General features: G+C 39.1%; 1 protein-coding gene across 1 annotated transcript in view; it reads left to right on the forward strand.

Annotated features, from left to right (window-relative positions):
• LOC117208450 (glutamate receptor ionotropic, kainate 1-like) overlaps nucleotides 1-25,972 on the forward strand; it is a gene marked incomplete at its 5' end in the record, with an annotated part of 42,603 nt that overhangs the window by 10,656 nt on the left and 5,975 nt on the right. The window contains 4 exons of the mRNA XM_033449638.1: nucleotides 4,749-4,910; nucleotides 13,602-13,853; nucleotides 18,704-18,879; nucleotides 24,894-24,947. Coding sequence (XP_033305529.1) covers nucleotides 4,749-4,910; nucleotides 13,602-13,853; nucleotides 18,704-18,879; nucleotides 24,894-24,947 — 644 coding nt within the window. The remainder of the gene's footprint in view (nucleotides 1-4,748; nucleotides 4,911-13,601; nucleotides 13,854-18,703; nucleotides 18,880-24,893; nucleotides 24,948-25,972) is intronic.

Below are 25,972 nucleotides of genomic sequence, written 5' to 3' on the forward strand. Positions count from 1 at the left end.
TTCCACCACAGAAATACGTTGCTTGGCACGATTTTCGTCGACCGTAAACGTCATGATTCTTCTTTATTCCTTTGAGATTACAAATATAGCAGCTCGTAAAAGTGCTTGTACTTTTATCACAAAAATCTTTTATGCATAGGTATATGTCATATAAAAAATTTTCAAGCTTCATTAATATTGTAGCGAGACAGGACGGGCTGTTATGCTTTCGTTGGTAAAATTTAAACTACTCTTTATTGTAATTTTCTTTCTCTCTTTTTTTTTTGTAGAAGAAATGCGTGAGGGAATAGATAACTTCAGGCAACGTTTGGAAGTTCAATCTTCGTTAACCACACGTGCGTCCAGTAATTTGTATTTGCATGGAATGAGAACGCGTCGTGCAAAAGAACTCATTAATTATTCACACTCGTTAAAAAGCAGCGTGGCGAAACAGAATAAAAAGCGTCAGTTCGCTTACGGTTAATTAAAAAGTACCGGCTACCGTGTTCCTCTCACCTACCGTGACATCTTGACGAACTTTCTGAAACAGAGGCCTTTATGATTCTCTGAAAGAGCAATTTCATCAATTAAATTCTCCCTGGACGACATTACACCGCGTCGCCTCTGTGGCGAAAACCTCAAAAGCCTTTGGAGTCTCTATAAAAAAGCTGAAACTTTTACGTGTACTAATATATTCTGCTTTTTGAAAAGTATAGGTGTCGATAATAACACAAAGATAAACATATTTAATACCATCATTGTTATCAACGCGTCATTGCTTTATCTCTATAAATTATTCATCAAAACATTCGATAGCAATCAAAATTGAAATTATACATGCACGTAAACTATTGTTATTAGTATCTACCGTATATTCGAATTGATAATCCGTTTCAATAAAGAGTGACCCGCATACGGGAATTACGACTGGTTTCATTTCATATTCCCTATCTTTTTTTTCTTTTTGTTCTACGTCTCTTTTCCTATTTGTTGGCCACGTCGCTCCGAGTGAAATATTATGAGCAAAATCGTCCGGTCGAGCGCGGGTCGCATTTAAATGGCCGTGGGCGCGCAAACAAACGCGGTAACTCAATGTATCAGTTCCATATATCGCGGGTTAGCCAATATAATACCAGCCTATTCGATGGACGAACACAATACGGGAAGGAAACACTTTGGAATTCCGTCGCGAAATATTTATATTCCGATATCACTATCTATCTACAATCGAGGGGTTCATACGCAAGTACGTCTGGAACGCTAGTGTTGTGCACGGAAGCACTCGTTCCAATACAAATCCAATAATCCGTCAGATATTGCCACGTTAACGTTGGGAATTTTGTGAACGTAGTTTAGAGTAACTTGAACTGTATAACTATTCTGTTAAAATTATTATTCGTGTAAATCTCTCCTAAAATCTCGTAACAAAGCCAACATCTTGATTTATACGTTTTCTGGAGTTCATCTGCATTTGATAGCAAAAACGTACAATCCTGCCTTATGGACATAATTCCTCGACTTCGTAGGACAATCAGTGGATATTCTGAATTTAGAGTCACGGAATTCTTGGCAAGACAAGCAGAGAAACTTGTTTGCTCGAATCCTGTTCAGCTGAAACACTATCGACGCTGTTGTAAGTCGGTAAAAGGAAGCTTAGGCGCATTTTGCCGTTTCCTTATTGTTTGACATAAGCATACTTCCTGTCTATCATAATTTTTCTTAATGTTATATTTACGAAAGATTATAATTTTTTTTATAAATGAAAAGGAAATATTTTCCTCCGTGTTCGACAAGGTGAAAAAGTTTCAAACAGCAACGTTGATTTCTATCCGTGGCGTCGATTCGATGACGTACTCAATTTCAATAAGAGTTCTCCAAGGAAACGTCTTACTGCGTACAGCGCTAGAACGATTTAGAAAGCACACGAATGCAATCCTTCGACGAACACGACTTCTTCAACGTTCCCCTTGAGAGCGCGGCTGAGGCGAAGTTCACACCGAGCAAGTGGAAAGAGGCCGCACTGATCAGCCGTCGATTCCCCTAAGCGTAACTTTGCTGAATCAAACCGTATCACCTTTTATGAATCTTTACATATATCACAGCCATTTTTCCACTTGATTACAACTGCTACAAGATTCCCAAAATTATTCTCCTGACTATTAAAAATAAATATAAATAGAAAAAATAAATATAATAAATGTATAAATGTATAAATTGAAATGAAATTATAAATGTATAAATTATACCAATAGGTATAAATGGAAAAATAGTCTCGTGGCTCATAGTAAAAAATTAGGAAAATTTTGTGTGCGTAAAATATGAACAGAACTTCAAGCGAAGAATACAGAGCACACAGATTGCACGGCACGTGCAAACAGGAAAGTGCATGAGTTTCTATCTATGGGATCTTTATCGAGTCACCGGAATCCAAATATACTGAATCCAGGCTTCTCGACGTTTCCCTCTAGTCTCCGCTAGCATTCCTTAAGGTGACTTTGAACGACAACCAGCGGAACGTAGGAGGAAAATATACACAGTACTTTGAGACAATGGATCATCCTAATGGCTGTTGCGATCGTTAGCAACAACTTTATGAAAACCGACAAACCCTTCAACAATCCTATGACGTGAACTTTTTACATTAGACTACCTCTATCCTTTTATCTTTCTTCTATGAGAAAATTTTAATATCGCGAAATAAATTTACTGTAATTTTTATATCGAAACCAATATGAAAGAAATATGAATAATTCAGAGGATGCTATATTTTTGAAAGCTTAATTAGGCGATGGAACTTTCGTAGATTGTGAAATAAATTTCCGAGAATATGCGACACTCTGTATTCATCTTCCATGCATATCATAAATTTTTATTAGAATCGCGATGCTTTAAGCACCGACGCGATGGAAGGATCGTCAGTTTGAAAACTAGAAAAACTTTTCAGCTAGCGATAATTAGACAGGCGAGGGTGTACTCTTGTCTAAGGATCGTTTAGAAACAATTAATTCAACTTGGTCAATTATCGTTGATGTCGTTTCGGAAGAGCGATGGAGATCGATTGGTTTGAAAGAAGTTCTCTGCTAGGGAAACTTTCGCCACTGACGTAGATAAATTCGTCTACCGTCGATTACATTTCAGCCTACAATTTCACCGTGTAAATTAATACCTACAAGCCCTTCCAGCTTAAGGGCGGTTAACAAAGGAATTGTCCTTCGTGCTTTTAGTTATTTGAAACGAAAGAGAAATACGGAACGCGAGCGAGACTCACCGAGGGTACAAAATTGATGGAACGATGAAATAAGGTAACAAAGTAAAATAGAAGAGAATTAAAGTAGTCTGACTGGCAGACTGCTCGAAAATGGATCATTCTTAATAAATTCCTTAACGCACGCTACACGTAAAGTTTTAAAAATGAAATAAAAAAACAGAAAAGATATAAAAATAAGAAATAGAACGCAGGACGAAGAACGAAACTTCATCTTTTATCCGTGTGGAAGCATGCAAGGATTGATATAACGAACCTCGGCAAATAAAATTGATTACCAAAGTTGTGAAAGTTGAAAGTTTCGGGCACGTATAATATTATGACCAGGAAAATGACGCTTGGCTACAGAATCTCGTTTATATCTTCGCCTCGTTTGAAATCCCCCATCTGATCAAATTATATCCTGGATTACTCTGCCAGGCTCGATATCGATCACAGCTCCTAACCGTTATTTTTTCATTTAACATCTTAACAACTAATGATAGTGGACGAAATAAGGGTCACGCGGAGTCACTGAGACCATGAAACTGACACTTAAGGTCATTTGAATGTCGCAAGGGATCGTAGAGATCGCGAAATGAAATTGACAATTAAAGTCATTTGAAGATTCTGAGGGGTCACAAAGATCATATCAATGATAGTCATATCAGAATTGCAGAAACAATGTCAATGACTTTGGACGCTTGTAATGTTCGTACAACGCAATACGTAAAGCAATCTATTAAATATCAGCATGGCTCTTTGTCGGAATTCTTAGGATTCAAGAGATACGACAGCTTTCGAATAATCCATTGATTAATTCTTCGTCCAAAGTTCCTGTAGCCATTTACCGTGGTTTTAATTTAATGGCTTCCCTCTCGCGAAATGTACGTCGTCGGTATTGGAAATGTTTTACTTTCTTTGTAAAAGAAACTTTTGTTGTTCCTCCCCAAAGTTTCGCGGATTATACGACTCAATTAAGTAATTGTAAAGCAATGAAGCGCACATTTATTTTCAATCGTTGCTCTCAGTAGACGTTAGCTCGCGGCCAAACGCGATTATAAACGTTTTGCTCTTACGAAGATGTAATCGATCGTCTGTAATTGCGTCCGTTCAACTTGTCAGGGGTCTAATTGATATAATGTAATTAAAAGGTTGGTGGAGAAATATACGGAACAGAGATACGATGTTTCGAGTTAAACGTGTTGCTAACATCGAAACATTTTCTTGCCAGCGATAGTTTCTTACGCGACCCTGCCATATTCGATCGCCGGAATTTAATTAAAGATTGATTCTCCATGGCTCTACTGTAAACAACTCATTAAGCTGGATACAAAACGATCGACTAATGACGAAGCGTACGTAAATGCTTTCGTCAAAGTATCTAAAGTTATTATTTAGACCGCTGGTTATTTCACCACAAAGTATTACTACAAACAACTTATACAAAAAAAATTATTTTCCAAGTTTTCGAAGAATCCCAGCATCTCAGTTATTGATGGTTCGACTTTTCTTAATGTTACAGGTGCGATCTTTACGGAAGATCAAAAGGACAGCCCTTCGGAGCTGGCGTTCAAATATGCCATCTACAAGATCAACAAGGACAAAACTCTGTTAGCGAACACGACGTTGGTCTACGACATTCAATACGTTCCTAAGGACGATTCTTTCCGAACGTCGAAGAAAGGTAAATCTGCAGCATCGTTCTCACTATTTCCATCGTATTCTCCTTCACATTTTTCACAAAATTATAGCAGAAATCTACGCATTCATATCTCAGTCTTCTACATTCTCCATCATCCTAACACTGACACTGTACCAGTTCTCGTTTCGGTCGCAGCGGAACGTATTTAACACCTAGAAACGTCTAGGGCAAACATCTCGACACTGAAACGTTACAGCGCTGATAAGGCACGGATTTCGTATCTGATAAATGGGAGACGCACTCGAGTGCACGACTCTTACTATTTCAGAGCTTAATAAACTACAGAAGGTTCAAGGTGTGACAGTCAGACGAACGTTTGTCGGATTTCCGTTCTATCTACTATTTCAAGCTGATTTCTATCGTCGATACCATCTTCGGTTCCATCGGCCTCGTAACTTTTCACACTCGTCGAGAAATCGGTATTCCGCGACGTGCATGGTGAAAGTTGGAACGTAGAGTCGGAAAAGAGATCGTCGTTCCCCATTCTCGAGACAATAATATCGATCGGCAGACGCCGTAAGCCAGATACAGCTCGTATTTATTCCCATACGATCCCGCGGACCGTGTGAATTTTATAGCGACTTTTTTGATCAGAAATGATGGAGATCCTCGTTTTCAAAGGGATTATTCAGCGCGCACTGCCGCCACAAAGAAAAATCGTGGATCTTCGAAATGGTAGAATTAACTTCGTCGCATTAACCGTAAAAAACGGAAGTAAAACACCAAATGTAACTGTGGCTGTGGAAATCTGTGGCTGTGGAAATCTGTGGCTGTGGAAATCTGTGGCTGTTCTTAACTTAATCCCACCCATACGGGGACAAGCCGACCCTTCGAATCTTCGAATAGATTTCTCTGTGGAAACTTGCGTTACCAACCAACCTCACGTCGTAGAACAATGTTGTTCCAAGTTTAATTTCTAATATATTTTTTCTGGCAAACCAAAATATTTCAAAATTTGTTTTTCGATCTTTAATTACTGCAATAGTAATTAATTTAATACGTTGAAATGCAAAAAAAGAGATAATTGAGAATAGTTTTTTCTAAAATTTATGATTATCTTTATAAAAAAAAAAACAAATTCGATTGTTTACAGAAAAGATGAGACTATATGATTTTTCTTTAAAGATATTAATAATTATCCGACTAGTTCGTGAAATTGAGAATTTCATGAAAAGTAGATAAATTTATTATCATTATTATTGTCATTACGAATAATAATTATGGATAATTGTAAATAAGAAAACAGATGTCGTACGCGCTACAGACTAATTCGTTTTCGACAATAACTGGAAGTCGATATTTCAGTGATTTGATTTCAGCGAGCAGAACACGAAAACAGAGAGGATAGAGGGTGGGGGTGAGCGCGAAGTCATAAGATGAAATTTATGCAAAATAATTCCGTAGGCAAGTCGGGGTGAGCCGCCGCGAAACCATAACAATGTTTCTTGCTGGCCGATCGTAGGTGGCCAGCGAGCGTAAATTGCAAACCGTAAATCTGCACGGACATCGATAAATTTGCAACAAAGTTCTATCCACTCCGAATATCTATTTCGTCGAGTACGCAGTTCGGATTATTGAGACTCAAAGACACTTCATTTCCCATCGCATCGCGTCCTTTTCATGCGAGCGTATTTCACAGCCGGACAATGGGGAGAGTCGTATTTTCGAAAGGATGCTCTTCTGTTCAAGAAATCCCATCGCTCGGTTTGTAAGATACAGTGGAAATACGTAAAATGCTGTTATTGTCTCGAACAGTCGTGGTCATTAAAGCTATATAATACACAGATTACTTTTATTAAAATACGAAGTGTGGATGTAATCTCTTGCAACACGATTTTTCATAGTAGGTACTTAACGTTAGAAATTAAAGAACCGAAATACAAATCAGCCATATTGATAGCGAACTGATCTCGATCATCCATCTTGCTACTAAAATTCAGAAATTTTCAAAAATTGAGTTAATCAGTCTAATTTATGAATGATTGAAACATTTCTCCTTCGAACTAAATCCAAACAGCAGGCGCATCCTAATTAACGTTAACTCGTAAAACAAACAGCGCTCTGAAAACAATCACATCATAAGTCCGCTACAGCGATTCTCCCGCCCACTACCTACATTAATCCCGAGTAAATTAACCCCAGAATCTACCCTTGTCCATGGAATAGGATCGGCTTAAAATACACTCGTTGGAACGACTTGGTAGACCGCATTTACTTACAATCAACCGCGTGTGGTTGCCGACACCCTTTCCAGGATCTCAATTTTACCAGGACGATTCCACTCACGTCATAAATATGCTGGCGACGAGCCCTTGCAGTCTGACATCTCGTACCCACGTTAGCTTCCGCGTTTAAAGGTATTCCAGCCTCGTCTGAAAAGATTTTCCATTTTCAGTAGTCTGGCTGGATACCCAGGGCCACACCATCGTTCTCCATTTTCCTCAGTCCCTTAGCATCTCCGTTTGCATCTCTTCTTCTCGTAATAAATCCCCGACGCCACGGGACCACGACTCGGTACGCACTTTTTTCCTCTTCGTCTTGTCAAGTCTTTCGCGACGCGGGCTTAACATCGTCTACCGACTGGCTTAAATCCCCATGAAAGCTAATGTCCCGATTTGCTGATGTAGATTTATGAAGAACGGGATCCAGGTGTTGACAATGCGACGTTTTGTTTGGATAGGAATTTTGAAAGTTACTCTCCGTGAATGAATGCGGCAACTCGCTCGTGAAATTTCGTGAAATCACAAGTCGGATTTGTGCTCTGATGTGGAGTTTTGTTCAAAGTGAAACACATGGAAAGTGCAAGCGTACAGTGAAATCTTACGACGCAGAATAGTAAAAAGCAGAGAAAATATCGCGAGAATATTCATAAATTCTCAAATTTCCTTATTTTCAAATTTAGAACTTTAACTTTCTAATTTCCTAATTGTTTAATTTTCTACCTTTCCAATTTTCTAGCTTTCTAATCTTCTAATTTTCTACTTTCCGAATTACCTAATTTTTAAGTTCAGTTGCCCAAAATTCGCGTTTCCAAGTCTCACAATTCTATAAACGTATCAGTTTCATCTTTCATTCTTTTCATTTTTCTCGCAATTAACTTCCGATGCTCGTATGCGATCAGGAAAAGTATGATTTCACGAATTGACCGGCGCGGCGTCGATGTTCCGCCTGACCAGAGCGATGTCAATCGCGCGACAAATTCAGATCAGATTTATTCACCGTTAAACGTCAAATTCTGGTCGTAGTTTCGACCCCTTTTACGATCCCAACCCGATTTGAAATACAAAACAAGCCTGATGTAAAAATACAAAAAAGAGAAAATGGTACTCGTTCTATCGATTCCTTTTTTCGAAATTCATCATTCAGAAGCTCGTGTATGTGGGCAGAAAAATTATCGTCCATGCCGGAAACTAGCCGTGCCTGCACGAACCACTGAAAGAGAAGACAAAGCCGACGAACATGGCGAAAATTGAATTCGCGAGGGAAGGAAATCAGCTTGGGAACGGCACTCGATGAATTTCTGAGAACTGCCTGTTAGGATTATAGTCGACGCGTATATTGGCGCCGCATTCGAGCGGAACGGGAAATGAATCGACCAGCGAGGAAAATTAGATTTTCCAGCGAAGCTTGGTCGATCGTCCGCGAGAAAAGTTCCTTGTATCGCGAAGTATAGAGTCGTAGAAAAATTAAGCGAATAGTTTTTGTTTAGATTTCCATATCCTGCCGACAGACAGTAGAGTACTATGCAAAAATCATAGTCAACTTATGGTTTTGTAGTAATAACTGATTCCTTAAAAAATATTGTACATGATATTATTAAGAAATAAACCTTTAGATATTCTCTGCTTTATAAATTTTCTAAAAATATTCCCCTGAATAGATCCATAAATGCAATATTAATTATTTCAATATTTACGAATGTTATTTAACAAGTTACCAATAATACCCAAATTAACTTTCTAAGGAAAAGTAAAATATTTCCGCTTGGTAGATGATCTATCATACGAGATTTACAGAGCAGATATCGTAGCTGCACGTACTTTAAATTCGTCCATTTGTTTTCACTGACCAAATCGATAGTAATTGAAGCATTCCAATAATTATTGATATCTGTATCCGTTATTACTCTAATAATAACTTGTTTGATGTATATTTAATGACTACTGATCAGAACGTCGAAGTAGTTTTTATATTAATAATCTATGATAAGCGACGCGTATACATAATAATGTGTCATGTATCGTATTATATTCCCATTCAGTTGCGACAAATCTTTGATTTTGTTTCGCATAATGGGAAAGGCATTCGGTTTTTTACAATACCATGTAATAATGATCATAGTTAATAGCAGAACCGTCCGTACGAAGTCTTATAATACCAGTTTCATCGCAATAAGGAACTCTTTCGATGCTTTTATCAATATTTAGAGAGTCTTCGCAACTTCGTTTCAAGTGTATTCGATTATGCTCAAACTGGCACACAAGAAAGCGGAAGACACAAAGAACCGGAGAAGTAACAATTTCTCAAAATTCATTGAATAACTTACACCGAATCCCTTTGATCTCTCGAGGCGGAACATTTTAATGGAAGCTTTCGTTTATTACCGGCAAACTCTCTCTTTACGTTATAGCCATTTCTTTGTGGCCAGGATCCCCGTTCATCTGCAGCATTCACTGATTTGCCGGAAAATCTTCCCTCTCAGATGTTCAGCTTCTTATACACGCGCCACTCTGCAAAATTCGTGTAACACCTACGACAATCGTTCCCTCGCGATAAAAACTTTTTTCGGCTGATATCGCGCGAGAAATATACTACTTTCGAATAGAATAATTTAATAGAGCACTCGAGTCACGAATCCAACGGTCCTCGACGATCATTTTTTATCATCCCCTCTTGCGGAGAAGCCAAGAGAAAGGAGACACGGATGCGACCGATGTAATTCGTTTAAAACGGGGAAGTGCACTTGAAAGCGCTGATGGAGAACTTTTTTTCGGCAGACAGCTAAATGGGACCGTTTAAAATTCGGATGACACGCGAACACCCGTTGTATTTTTAATTTACTGCTTTCCCGTTGGACACTCTTTTACTCCCATTTCGTCTCGGTATTCCTATGCTCCGGACAAAACCTCTATACCTTTGTTCGCGCCTCTACAGAAGGACCAGTGATTCGGCAGAAAATTCAGGTCAACCGGAACGCAAGATTGCTAACATTTCGCTTCCTACTACGTCCGAACTTTCAACGAGATTTCCGCGTCGCAATTAAATCAGTATTCGTGATTCAGGAGAAGAAAAAACGAAAGAAACACAAGAAAAATATATCACAGCAGAAATGGTAAAATGTTGCGATTCGAGGGTTCCGATGCGGTTGGTCACTTTGTTACCCTTCCATTTTTCTCTATCGATCTGTAGACGTACGAGTTCCCATCCTCGAGATGGACAACAAAACTGAAAAGGCGATGTTTAACGCAGATTTAATCCCGTGTTTCCTCTCGTTACCATTTTGAAAGCATTTGCGGAAGAGAGCCACGATTTTCCTCGGTGAATTCATGCAACGTGACCGTTAACTCCACATTGTTACGCAATCTTTGGCCCTGCATTCCCCGTGTACAAATGGTGACTGCGACGAACGAACGAACTACGGAAATTAGTGACGAAGCCATTTCTGGATGTCAATGCACTCGGTGACTATCGTCGATCGTCGCGACGCCGTTTCTCCATCGTTAAACGAAAACTAAACTACGGTAGGATTTTACTTCGCAGTGAGACGTATTTTTGTGTGAAACTATCGTTGATTATTTTCGATTAATAACTCGAAGGAAGCAATTTTAATGGTCTGAGTGTAATAAAGATTCATGTTTAATCTGCTATCTGATCTGTTAATCCATTTTGTCTGCCTTATTGATGGCACTATAGTACATTTTATGTACCGAAGTATTCTCTTGGGTATCTGATGTTGAATAACAATTGCAATGCAGATCCGATTATTGCGGAATGTATAATATATTAAATGCCACATCAATTTTGTAAACAATATCACAAACAATTTTGCAGAAATTTTACACGAATTCAAAGTAATTGCTATGAAATAACCACGTACCATCTAGCTGAAGGAAATTGTACACGAGAATATTTGACCTTTACGAAATTAGTTATTGGTGTTTTATTCGTGAAGGTAAACCTTCTCCAGACTTTCTGAAAACCGCACTCTGCTGGGAGTGCTTAGAGAGCGGAAGTGAGCGGCCCGATAACTGATCATTCGAAGCATTTCCGCGTTTGGCGTGTTGAAACGGGGGGCAGTGTTGGTTCGTTAACCGGAAGAGCAGACTTCGTAACGAAATAGCGAGACTTATTTAGCAACGTTGAGAATACGACTTAATCAAGAAGGGACGACGACGAGCGAGGAATTTCGAAGTATTCGTGGTGGAGCAGTCAAAGAACTAACTGAGTCTTCTGTTTGTCAGGCGCAGAGATCCAGGATTTTCGTTGCACCCTTGAGGATACAGATACCGGCGAATTCAAAGAAAATTACGGTCGCTGGACAGCAAGAGATCGATCTTTATCGAAGAATAATAAAACGCTTCTTACTGGCTAATAAATCTTCTTAAATTAGTTTCTTCGATTAAATGGAAGATAGCGAAATTATATGAACAGATACAATCTCTAACTAAACTGCAATCCTCAAGAACGACAAGAAAGCTATTCAGAAAAATTAAATTTCGAGTTTTACCGTTCCTATATCACTCAGCACCGATCAGGTACCCAAGCGCGATCGATTCAATTAAATTTCTTTCTCGAAAGGTATTACCTTCCGTGGCAAGAATTTCATTGCCTAACGAGTTTTCGATCGCGCGTTAAGTGAAACCGGCAACGTAAACGAAGAAACGATGAGTCAGATGTCTGACATGGCAGCCGATCGAAAGGCAACGGAAAAAAAGACGAAGTCACGTGAATAATTCAGCGAACACGTAGCAAACGAGAATACTTAGACACGCCGGAATCCCACTTTCGAAATCGAATTCATCCATCGTGGCGTGGAGTCGGCCGCTCTCTGCACGCGTGCCAGCCACGATCCTTTACGAAAGGAGAACAGCCGTTCTGAAGGTATATCGCGGATAATGGATCAGGAAGCCGTCGGTCTGATAACGTATCAATTTCCTGTCCATTTTCTACGATGCTCGTACGCGCGTACAGACATCGAACTCGTAAATCATACGGTCACGTCGCTTCTATCGGGTCCATGAATGCTCGATTAATACGCGAGCCGTGCGTCGAATATGTACGCAGTCGATGGAAAAGTATCACGAGACGGTATTGTCGCGAAAAACTAGCGGCTCGGTTAAAAATATCTGTTCCGATACACGCCTTTGATTGCACGTTATGATTCGTAAGTTGATACGGTGACATCTGACCATTTCGTTCGTACTGGTATCGTTAAACTTTCAACGTTTCGAAAATTTGTTCCGATCCACGATTCTGATACGTTGTGATTTGCTAGTTGATACAGTGACATCTGATCGTTTCATCCGAACCTACATCGTTCCGACAATTTTCACTAACTTTCCAATGGTACACGTACGCATGATCCTATACTGAAGGTAAAGATTATATAGTATTGTAAAAATAATAATATATTGGACAATTGTATCGAGTTTGCATATTTATCTCTAACTATATGTTTAACTTCCAGTGTTTCGACAATTGTTTATTAACTTTTTAATGGTAACACATCATATATCATCATATACTATATTAATACTACTAAATTAATACTATATTAGGGAACTGACTGTCATCTAGTAAAATAGATTTTTACGGCATGTATCGAAGGGTTACAAGTAATCCGGTGTATCGACATCCCGGATTGCAGTTCCGAACCAAAGACGCTGGTAATGATGGAATGAATGTCCATTGAAAAGTCGTAATGCAAATGTTTCGTCGTGGAACTGATTTTAGACGATGGGAACGCGACTACAGAAAGTAGTGGCGCAACTTGTTTACTGTCGAGGAAAAGAGGAAGCAGCAAAGTTCCGCGTCAATCTCTTTCTCGCCTGATTCGCGCCGCGACCACGATGAAAGTTTACGAGGAGATTACCAGGAAATAGTGTAGCAACGACGCGGTAAGGGACAGAATCTTCAGCGTGGCACAGCTTTCCGTGATGTAAAGATCCCGAGTGTGTCTCGCCTGGAAATATGAAATCAGTGTGTCACTGGCACTCCTCCCCGTATTTCCATTTCAACACTTTTCTCTATCGCTTACCTGCTTGCCTGCTAAACTCTTCTTCAACTCCATTTACGCAACACTGAAGTAATATGGAGGTGTTAACCTATATATGAGCCACTCAAACGTCAAATGGATCGACTCTATTTTCTGAAATATTTGTTGCTTTCGATGGCAGAGTACATGATTTGATTTTAATACTTCTGTATTTAATACTTAATGTTGATCAACTTTATAAATGAAACGTAGAGAAATATATCAATTAACAAAAAATAACATTCAAAAGATAAATATCGTGTCTCAAGATGTGTCTTGAAATTTTCAATTATTTATACTCTGTGATTGTAAATAAATTCGTGGAAATAAATTCTTCGTATTTTAGTATATTGATTGTAAACATTCGTATAATAATTGCTTCCGAGTAAATTTAATTAAGTTAGTGTATACTATTTCAGCGTGCAAGCAACTGTCCAGATCGGTGCAGGGGATCTTCGGACCGTCTGATCCTCTCCTCGGTGCCCACATCCAGAGTATCTGTGAAGCTCTCGATGTCCCGCATCTGGAGGCAAGAGTGGACTTCGAGCCAACGTTCAAGGAGTTTAGTATAAATCTCTATCCGTCGCAGGACCATTTGAACAAAGCCTTCAAAGATCTCATGTCCTTTCTAAACTGGACCAGGGTGGCCATAATTTACGAAGAAGATTATGGTAAATATCTAATCTTTTATATTTATTTTGTTATACTTCTCATGCGATACCTAGTAAAAAACTTTCCTTTTCCTTGAAAGAATTTACGTATCACTTTAGGCTGCCGCTTGAATTGTTCTACACGGTCCAAGATTTAAATTTGTAACAATTAGAGATTGCCATAAGCATGTTTCATTTGAGGATGGCTATTGCTTCGAGCTTGCTTGTACCCAATTTGTTTGTACACACTATTTTTGTGTAACCATTCAATCCTAAACCAGAAATTCACCATACACTTTACACTTATATCCTTGTTACCGTTCAAAAATCGTGTTATTCAAAACTCGTTGCTCGTAAGCATAGTTATACACATATTATGTTTCGTGGGACGATGGGAAATAAAAAGATACGACGAAGAGGAGAACCATACCATTGAAACAATGGAGCAAATACCCTATGTGCCGGCAGATTTGCAAGCATATGAGTAGCGCTCTCCAAGGAGTCACGAAACAGCGCTTTCGCGGATATCGTGCCGTAGCGTGTCATACAGCCTAGTTATTACGCTGTTCCTTCTTTTTTCTCTCCTTTTGTTTTGTTTTGTTTTTCGTTTCTTCTTTTTCAACAGCTAACTCCACGTGTCGCGTCGCGTCGCGTCGGTTGGCGCGATGCGTTCCTATGCAAATAGAACGTCGGAGTCAGCCGGCGGAAGTGGATGCCAACGCGACGCTGAAATGTACGCCTGTCACCTGCACGCACACGCAAACCAACCTATTCCGCGTGTAAAATCACACGATTCGTCATTATCGTCGACATTTCTTCCATCTACTTTTCCTACAAGTGTCACTGAACAATCTTCCATTTCTTCGATTCGAAAATCTCTAAATACCAATTTATTTTTATATTAAATTTCAATATTTCGTATCGGATGCAGTGTTACAACAATGAGTATCTAAATATTAACTAAATAGCTACTGGAGAAATGATAAAAAAATGATTATATTTCCAGAACAATTGAATGTATATGTGTATCTTAAGAGACCAAAGGTTTTAGTTCTACGATCGTTGATATCGGAATTTTTGCTTACGGATTTGCAGCTTGCTGGAATTTGAAGTTTCAATATTATTCCATTTCGCGAATAAACTTCTTAGACTAGGACTTCTACTTTTGATATTTTTCCTCCAGCTTTGTTTCTCAACTTAAATATATAGGATATAATCTTGAGATTGGAGGAGGATTGTTTAATATTTGAAAATTAAATATTATTGGCCCAGAGCTTTCAGAGTCCAAGCGTATCCAGTGTAACTTAAACCTGTCTGATCCTTGGTCTTCTTCATGACCTCGTGCTTTCGAAGGCCAAGGTTTATTATCCTTGTGTTTTCGAGGTCAAAGCGCTCCTTGCTGCTCCTTCACCTTGCTGCTCCAAAGTTACTCTCATTTAATTAACACCTTCTAAAGTCAACGTTCTCTTGTTCCCGAGCTCGCAAGTTTCCACTTCGAGCTTTTTGCTCAAGAATGGCAGAACATAATACGAAACAACTTAGCGAATGAATTATAGTCAAACATTCGTTGAAATTTATGCCATTTCTTCAGCGTGTTTCAAGTCTTTAATAACTTATGAAAATAGTTTTTCCAAATTCCTGCATCGTTATGAAATTTTCACGTTTTATAGGAAACCAGAGCGTTTTCTAATATTTACCAAAAAAATGGTGGTTAAAATATCGTAGCATCGAAAGTAATCTCGTGTAGTCAATGAATTTCGCAAAAAACTTTCACGTAACGTTAAACATTGATCGAGTGCGGGAAAAAATTGATTGCAAAGCTCAGTTTTTTTCACCAAAAACGAAAACCATGTTTTATGGTGGTTTACATCGCTTTCATTTATATTTCGTTTGAAAAAAAATATTGCATTTTTAACTGGTTGGTAATTGGACAAAGAAAAAAGGTCTTGTTATCTTAAGTGAACTATTCAAACTTCGTTCAATTTTAAAAATTACACAATGGCCGAAGGAAAGGAGAGTGATCATTCTTTGAAATTACTTCTCCTGATTAGACGACGTAATCGCTTACGGAATGGCGTGCAGGAAGCGGAACGTTTCCCGCTAAGACCAAGAAAAGACCTTAGGAAGGATGTCCCTTTTTTTACATCCTGTGACAGCCATAAATTTCCCAGCAGCGATTCCGAATAGAGACGTTTGAAAATTTCTTCTCGCTGAAGCATGTCACTGAGCATTTCCTCGATATTCTGTCTGATGGAATATATTTTTCAGCTCGGCTATTCATCGAAAATGCGGCAGAATTTTGCCTTCCGTAGCACGACAAAGCTTTCCCGCGGGTCGATCGTTTAAATGTGAATCAACGTTCTTCGCTCGAGCCGGCCGTGCTTCGCGAAGCAAAAGAAAATGATCTCTGCTTAAACTCTTGCATTATCCCAAGGATTTCGATCTTCGGACTTCTCTAAATCCAATTAAAATGTAATCTAAGAAGAAGCTCCATCTGCCATAGCAATGTCGCTTCTGTATAAACTCCTGGAAGAACCCTCAGTCTTCTTGAACCTTCTGCAAGGGTCCCGCAAAGGCGGTTCAAAGCTTTCTATACCACAAAGCTCCTTTGCTCAAGACCCCTAATAATTCTCACCTGCTAAATGCAACGAGCAGAACAACTCTACGAGGTGACATGGTTACAGCAACAAGCCTTTATTAACGTTTCACCGTTGGGTTTCGCTGTTTGTTACGCAGAGAATATAGGCAACCCGAGGCCTACAGTTACAAATGTGCGCGTGTATGTAAATCGGGACAGGCTAGACGTCTCTGTCGCGTTCATCGCGCTTTGTGCCAGACCCGCCAATTATTCTTCCACGGATTAATTACCCGAGCCATGCTTTGCCTTCGAACAGGATGACTCGGCTCTTTGGCTGTCGCGAATCGAGTCACGACACGGCGTTAAGCTGGCATGAATAGACGCTTGAATCTCTGCATCGAAAGCGCGCCATTGTGTCCATGTTTTCGTGTAACAGTACTGCAATGGTTCTGCACGAAAATATTAAACCGCAATGGGAAACGGAGATGAATGGTTCTTTTCAACATTGGTTCGTTTTAACATTCATCGAGGTTGAACACTCGAAAAACTCCTTTCAGACCCATTCGAACATACGTACGAAGGAAGATGTCGATGATTCTTTGGTATGAATGAGGTGGACTTTGGCGGCCCTTGAGATGACGAAGTTATGTTTCATATAGAAGGGGTGTTTCGATAGAAGTTTTATCTAGGTTCTTTGAAAATGGCAGGTTAATCGATTTGGAATTTAGTGAATTGAATAACTCAATGATCTGTAGTGTTGCCATTTGAGTATTTTTCTATCAGACGAGAAATCTGAATGATAGATGATAGACAATTTTATTAAATTTATTTAATATTTCATATTTCGTTTCGTGTCAAAAAAATTGTATGTATTATTCATACGTGTCCGTGTCTCCATCAAAAAAGTTTGACAAGGGAAAATATTTTTAATACATAGTTTAAATAAAAATACAATGTCATCTTCTGGTAATAAATGATCTGAGAGTTCCCAATATACATATATCAAAATACTGAAAATAAATAGCAATTTTATTCACATTAACACGAATTTTCGTGAGCGAGCTAAGTAATCAACAAATCGAATACTCGAACGAAGCAAATAAACTCATATCTAAAATAACATTTGGAAAACGCAACGAAGAGGATGCAAGCTTCCTAAATTCTTGACTATTTCATATACTTTTTATATCGTGGAAAACCGTCATAAATTACCAGCCACGAAAATCGTAAAGGTCGCGGTACCACAGAGTCATTCTGCAAACTAGTCTCACCCCCATACGTTCGTCCTCCACCCTCATCTCCAGCCAACCCGTTGTTACTGAGTATGTATACACGAGTACAAAGGGTCGGCCGACGTGAACGCGTTGCACCACGTCAGGGCGGTGTGATAATTGAAAACCGCGTCTAAGAAGCGGTTTGTTATTTTTCAATTTTACGTTTCAAGCAAACCTGGGCCCATTACTTAAATGGCATTCTTTCACTTCGGTTACCTCGTATTTTGCTCAAAGGAGTTTTCTTTCATTTCTCCTCTCGAAATAAAATTCATTGCCCTCGAATGAAAATTATTGAAATACCTGTTTTGATTAAACGAATTTAATTAAACGTGGTATTTTATATAAATTCAATTTCGCTCTTTGAGTTATTCAAAACGCGCGATGTTTGGTATTAGTTTAATAACGGCGGAGCCATTGAGGAATTGTTTGCTGTAGAAGGAAGCTCTCGATATTCAGAAAATAGAAAAAGCTGAAAGGATCAAATTTTCGGAGTTCATTCGGTCGATAAATTTTATTTCCAAGTCGATACACGAACGTATCTGCCACGATTGAAACTGATAAATGTCACGAACCTATATTTTCTGAATATTAATCAAATCGATTCTTACATTCTCGAAACTACATCACGGTGCTCGAAAAACTGCCGCTCGTTTCGTACTTTCGCGGATGATACGGGCGGAAAAATGTGACGACACAACGGCAAAGGATGAAACTGGAAGAGAGTCGAAATGAAAACCGACCGGCAATAAAACCGAGATCCGATTTTAAATAAAGTTTCCTATCCAGCCCCTACGAGACCTCCTGTAATTTTTCGCGAATTTCATTTCGAACCGTGTTCCCTGGCGACACACTGAAACGTTTGCCATCGAACCTGTTAGATTCGACGAATCTCGATTTTCTTTTGCTTGTGATATTCGGATCACTTTTCTCACGATACTCCACTTACCATGTAAAAGGTGAAACAAAAGGATGTAATTGATGGGTGAAATATACACGTGCCTCTATCTGTTTCTTGGCAGGTCTGTTTAAGCTACAGGATCTCGTGAAATCACCGCCTTCGGCGAGGACCGAAATGTACATTCGCCAGGCAGGACCTGGTTCTTATAGACAGGTTCTTCGAGAAGTCAGACATAAGGAGATCTACAAGTTGATCGTCGACACGGATCCTGCGCACATGCAACAATTTTTTCGAGCGGTGAGTCAAGATGTTTTAATTACGAAGCTGTTGTCGTTTATGTAAATATGGGTTTTAATGAAACATGTAGCATAGATAGAAATTTATTTCACTCTTTAGATATTGTAACGAGTACTTTCTTTTAAACATTTTTTAAATTGAACATTTATTCACATTTAAGTTTTTCATAGATACATGAACATTCATAGCCTAATAATTACTTAATTTGAGGATACCGTGTTAAATTTTCTAAACTTGTCATAGACGTGAAGTTATAATCGTTATTATATCCATTTCGATTATGATTTGCATATAATTATATCCTCCGAGATTATATACTTTCACTTTAGTATTCGCATCAGTACCTGTATCAGTTATCAGAATCGGAATCGATCGGTATTCACGTGAAAGATTCAACGAAACAAGTGGTGGAAGATTTAAAAGGTCGAGTTGCTCTACTGGATAGTTCCTTTATCGTAGCACGGGACTAGTAGCATCTATACGAGGCGAAATATTATACCGTTACGTGCTGCATCAAGGAGCTCGCTACAGATCTCTGGTACGCAACCTAGGAACCCATAGAAGCTTACATCCTTACTCGTAGGAGCGGAAAAAGAGAACGACTAGTAGAAGGGGAGTGACGTTCGTCGATCGATACCGCAACTACGATGTGTATAGCTTCGGGATAGACACAGAACGAAGACCCATAATACTTGCTCGCGGGGTATTTAATCTCCGAAGTCTCCGTAATGCTATCGAGGACGATACATCAGGGGAAAACGATTTATAATTCGTTCGCGGCCGGGGAAAAAATATTCTCCGACCAATCTAGTGTCCTGCCTTGTTCTATGAAACAATTGAATGAATTATGTCGATCGAAGTTATTAGAATTCTTGTTTAGGACTACTGGGTAATTGTAGCTGATTTATCGATTAAGAATAACGAGGAGGAAAAACATGATTATAGAATATTTCCTATTTTTTTTATAGGAAAGCAATTTTAAGAATCACTACGTTGGCAATTCTTTAAATTAAAATATAAATATTTCCATGTTTCTCTACTTCATCTCAATCAAGACAGACAACAATTCCATAACCAGAAATTTAATACAATCAGATTTTGCCGCAAATGAAATAACAGAGAAGTATGACACGGAGAAAATTTGAAAACCACAAGGCAAATCAGGTAAATCCTTCGCTGGTAATTAGAACACGTCTGCATCTCGAAACTGATTACAGCCGGAAGAAGCCGGACATTTATTTAGACCGAGTGTCGGATGTCGGTACGAAAGAGGCGAGCAACGCGAATTCGTTTCGTTACTTACATCGTTATCCAATTGCCAAGGGATTTTCTTATTCATCCCATGGTCGTAATTTTCACGAGAAATAATAAGATAACAGAGCCGAAAAAGATACCAGAGACGAAGAGAAATGCAATTTGCTCGGAGGAGCATTGCAATTAGATTTACCGATAGCCACCGCGATTCCCCAGCACCCAGTCGAACTCTAGCGTGATATTCAACGATACGAGTTGGCTCCGTTTACGAAACAACGCCGCCACCCCAAAAATATCAACTATTTAAACAATTCCTCTGGACGCGAAGTAAATTGCGCTTCGCTTTCCGTTTCAGTGGATTATAATCAAAATAGGAGAACTTCAATGCGATTAGTGAAGCCAACTTTGAACTGTACAGTAATACAAATGATTAATCGTTTTTATTCACGAATTTAGTATTCGCATTACGAGAATTCTATTGAAAGTATTCGTTCAAAAAACAGACACAGGACGCTGTTAAAGATCCGCAAAACTCATGGAGCGCTTGATTTTCTCGAGTTCGGTAAAATAAGATTTTCGGTAAAACCATTATACGACTAACGTATTGTATTGGCCAGGCACAGTATATTGAAATTTCTCTAAAACACTCGAGATTTGTATCTGTTGGAACACAACGATATTAATCGCATACAGATTTTTTTTTTATTTATTTGTTGAAATTACAATCAATTCTCGCGTTGAGAATTTTCAGTAATTTTTCTGGCGTGGCGCAGTGACATGGCTGTTTATTTACAATAAGTTAATACTTATTATAGATAGGTATAATTTATAAGTATTATAAGTAAGTGCAAATGCTTAATTTGGATAATTAAATGAATCTAACGTTTAGGTCTAGCGGGTAGTGCCTCTTCAGCCTGCGAATTTGGTCCGTCGTATCGAGTAGTCCAGTGATTAGGGGGTTTCGGTGTTTGTTGATTCTTTTGCTATATCTGTCGCTATATGCATACAGATGAAGTGATTGATCGAACGGATTCTTCCCTTCGTTGCCCAGCGATATCCCCGCTAGCGTGCGTTCGTGAGATGTACCGCGGCGGCTGGCGCCTGCATGCTCTTCCGAGAGTTCGAGGGAAGAAGCATAAGGACATGGATAGAACATTGGGCACGTCGGTGTGGCGCCTTGACGGCGTAGCGCTTTGTATCGAGAAGCTACTAGAAGGTTCCGTGGCACATGTGACGCCACACAGGCATCTACTTAGGTCACACTCTTTACTGCATAGAGAGTGGGGTTGAAAACCTTTTCAAGGGCCATGGGTCACTAAGTCAGTCAGTCTGAGAATAACTAGCCAACTGTCTACATTCCACGACACTCACTTATATTCCCTGTAATAATTGTTCAATAAATATCATATAATATTATTTCAACACAAACATTGTGTCTTCCGCAGATTATTAATCTTAATTCCGAGATTAAATTCTAACAGTATCGAACAGAAATAACAGTGTGGGAGAACATAAAGAAATATCTACGCCGATCTATAAAATAATTCGCGAGTTCATCTCGTGAACAACGATAGGCGTACGGCCTGAACAAGCTCTGAATGTTTGAATTCTTGTTTGCAGCTAGCGAAAAAATGGTAACGTTGATCAAACAGGTTGAATTAGAGAGGCATAGGGGATGTTAGCCAGATGAAATTGCCTCGAATGCATCGCCATCGTTCGGGCTTGACCTCGAACTTTTTGGAACATGGCGAAGCGACGCGAGAATTCGAACACGCGGCAAACCGTTGCAAAGGGTAATTTGCTTGGTGGGAAATTTGTTACCGCGGCGACGTTGGTATTTCTGTTCCGTTTTTAATTTTCGCGCTGCGCGCTATTGGTAACACGCGTTGTTTTGCGGTAACCTTTCAATTTTTATTCCAAAGTTTTTCTCGCTCTTTTTCCTCAATTTTTTCGAGCAAAAGGGAAAAAGGAAGGGGAAGGACGTTTAGTTGTAGCGAGTTAATGGAATTTTTTATCGCGACAGCAGCAACCAGACCACCGGAAGGCTTTCGCGAAGATCCTCAATTTTTCAACGAATATATTAAGGCAACTTATACCGTCTTTCTATAAAATGCTGTTTAGTCGCTTTAAAAAGACATTACTCCTGCAAGCAACTCATCGTCCTACAGTATACCGGCTCCGGTATTCCAACGAATTCATGAGTTTGTCCATGGCTTTCGCTCGCCGGGGGACTCTTTTCTTTCAGCGTTACTTGCCATTGTGCGCTTTTTAAAAAATCTTACAAAGAAATCCCGTATGCTGGAAACCGTCATAAATATTCATTACAATAAAACAAGATGGACTTTTCATTTCAAAGATTGCGCACCACTGATGAAAATCTAAAAACTCTAAAAACTGCACAAACTAGAAATGTCATGAAACAACAGGTATTTCCTAAAATAGGTACTTGCTCTCTTTTTCGTCTGTTTCATACTACAATATGGAATACTTTTTTCTTTAGCCACGATAAGTGGCATAAAAGGCAAACAATTTGACAAAAATGGATTTATCATATTTTTCCCGCGCGGTCTTTAAATATTGCAAATATTCATACGGCTGAAATATACCTCGCACAACGTTTCGAATGCTCAATAAAAAAAAGAAAAAAACAGTTTACCAGTACCGATGGAAACGAAACGAGCAACTTGCAAATCCAACAACCAGTGCCACTATTTTTTTTCTCGATTCCGTAATCAAAATCCTATAGACCAAAATCCTGTAAACTGAAATCACTGCGGTTGCGAGCTATCGATGAAACGACGCGCGAGATTTCGGTGCGTGTTCGACGGGACGTTCGTTGGAACAATGACGAATATCGTCGTTCTCGACGATGGTTTGCCAGTAGAATTTACAGCGATATTTCTAGGGACAGGTTTGTCCCGTCGTCATTGACGCGATACCGCGTCGTCCATGTCGAGGAGACGATGTTTTTCACAATTTTCGGCCTTTAACCCGCGTGACCGAAGCGCTGTGCCGAGAAATAATCCACGGAAGCATAGGCGTGGTGGAAATTGCACGGCATCGTACACCGTTTTGCGTCGAAACGGCTCTGACCTGAGGTTCCACGTTTTTTTCGCGTGTTCCACGGAAAAATGATGAACAGAGTTTATACGCGGCAGCGAATTCACGCGACAAAAATTAGCGCGGCTGGTTTTTACGAGACTCGTAAATAAACGGATTACCGTGAGTGGTTTAGTGCTGACAGATTGACAGCGACGATAAAGAAATTGCTCTCGTAGTTAATTAATAGGCGATTTTATCTTGCCTTTTCTCCCCTTCCATTCTTGTGACGTCATTATAATAGCTTGTGGATTGTGGCTTGTCGTTGAACTGAGATAATTACGACGCGTCGATGAAAGCAGTCGCTGGTTAATTGAATTGCCACGATATTCTTGGTTGTAGGACAGTCACGGATAATTACGTACGACGCGTTCGAGTATCGTAATGATCGAAACGTGATTCGTATTAACGATCGTTGATCGAAGGTGAGAGAAAAGAAATTCATTTGCCCTGTTGGAATGAGTTTCCGCCGGTGATACATTAAACTGAAAGATTATTCTTTTAAATGAACCTCTTCATATCAACCGGGTACAGTGTCTACGTATAAATAAAATAAAAAATAAAAGCATTAAAATTCGATATGGTATCTATCACCAATAAAAGCAAAAAACAAAACCCAGAAGTGCTACACAATACTTCAACTTTCACTGTTCATTAAACGAAACCGAGATTACAATGATGTGTATGAAATTTCTTTTTAATTGCACTATTTTTGGTCCACTATTACAGAAAACCGATCGGTAGAAACGATCACGAAGTCGAATGCCACGCTCGATCCTCCGATCCCCTTGCCTTCAGTCGAGAGGCAATCTTAGTTCAAACGTGGTCGAAGGAAACTGGGTATTTGCATGCCCCGTCCCATAGGGATTCCTGCGGATATCCCTTCGTTGCTTGAGTAATCAAAAAACCTCCCAGCTTTCATACGGTCGTCTCCTCCCCCATCTTCCTCACCTTGTCTCCTCCCTTTGTGCGTTCAGCTTTCTATCATGCTTGTTTTCCTTTCGTTTCTTCCCGTTTCTCCGCACACCTTAATCTCCTGCCTCTCCTTCTCGAGGAAATCCGTGCACGTTTCCATTTCTGCGAATGCTTTCTGATTTCAAATCGTGACTTTGGTTGACGTGTGGGATTAAAGTTGGAAAAAAGGGGCAGAAGATAATTTAAGGATCATTACGATAAAATACCTCGCGCCTTTAGGCAGGAAGTTGATTTAACAGATAGAACTGGTTTGATGAGTAAAAGATTTCTTCTCGTTGAACGTATTAGATTAATATTATAGGTACGTTTCATGCGATTGTCCAAAATGGTTTAATAAAGAAAGGAATATTTTAGGATAAAATCCATAAAAAAATGTCGGAAAATCTTGACTCTTCTGTCAGGAAAACTTTATTTTTCATTTTCATGTAAAATTTATCTTTTCAATATTTCTTTTTGAAGGGATCACAGACGTTTATCATTTCGCTACAAGAATTTACCAAAATAAATTTTCAAGAACTTTCCATGTTAAGGTACTTTGCAATCTTTTCCCCATTTCTACAGTTTTCACGAATATTAAATATTAAATAGGACGAAATGAAGACGCGGTATCCTCGAAAAGCGCGAACGTTTGCGCCCGAAATCGGTGGTAATCATGTATCTAATTGCCGTTTTTCTGGTTGTTACAGATTCTCCAACTGCAAATGAACGATTACAGATACCACTACATGTTCACCACGTTCGTAAGTATTGAACATTACGTCGATTTTCCATATCGCGTGTCCACGTGCAGCGATGAAAATTACAAACGAATCCTTTTAACCAAGTTCGCTTTAATACGGATTCGCGGAAATTGCTTTAGCTTCTTTGAAATGCACAGCCTAAAGTACATGTAAATTCGTTGCTCTCGATATTTCTCGACTTTTCTCAATGAAACGTTCACCAGTGGACCGCCGCGCCGATACACGTATCATCGAGATCTGAATTACGATTTTAGTAATCTTAATGCAAACGCTTAATTGGCGTTCCTTGATGTTTTTATGGAAAAATAAATTTTTATAAAAATTAGTAAACGTTATCGAAGACGTTAATTGGGTTTATCGTTAAACACACGAATGATTTCATTTTTCTCTTCTCTTTAAATCAAGCTGGTTCAAAGCTTGACAAACGTTGCAGAGTTTATTTAAGTGAAAGGTTTCAGATTCAACGGCAAACCGAAGCAATCCTGAAATTAAACGTCAATTCGGTGTCAAAACGCAGCAGTAGTTCACTCGATTTATGTTTTTTTTCCAGAGCATCCTGTTTTCCCCTGTCCTCATCCGTGCTTCACTTGGAATTCGAGCATAGACTGTGTCCGACTGCCGCGCTCGAAAAACGTTGCCGATAGATATTTCGAGCACTTTCACGAATAATTTCGAATGAAATTACAGGATTTTCGACAGTGACCCGGTACATCTGGTTTCGAAATGCCATTCATCGGAAACGTTCGGAATTTTTGAACGCGCACCGCTGCTCGTTAAAATCAATGAAAAGTATTATGAAAAAATATGTATCACGAATATTCCAAATCATAAATGAGTCAAAACAGATATAAAGAGAAGTCAAAAAAGAGGGCTGTGATTTGAAAGTATCGTATTTGCAACAAATCTATAAAGCAAAGCAGACTTAAAAATATGTTTTTTTTTATGAACGTTTACATAAATATCAGATTGCATATTTAATTAGACCATCATTGAACTGTCAGGATTCGAGAAACGCGACAGGGTAT

This window comes from Bombus bifarius, unplaced genomic scaffold, assembly GCF_011952205.1.
Source record: "Bombus bifarius isolate JDL3187 unplaced genomic scaffold, Bbif_JDL3187 scf7180000008102, whole genome shotgun sequence".
Taxonomy (NCBI): domain Eukaryota; kingdom Metazoa; phylum Arthropoda; class Insecta; order Hymenoptera; family Apidae; genus Bombus; species Bombus bifarius.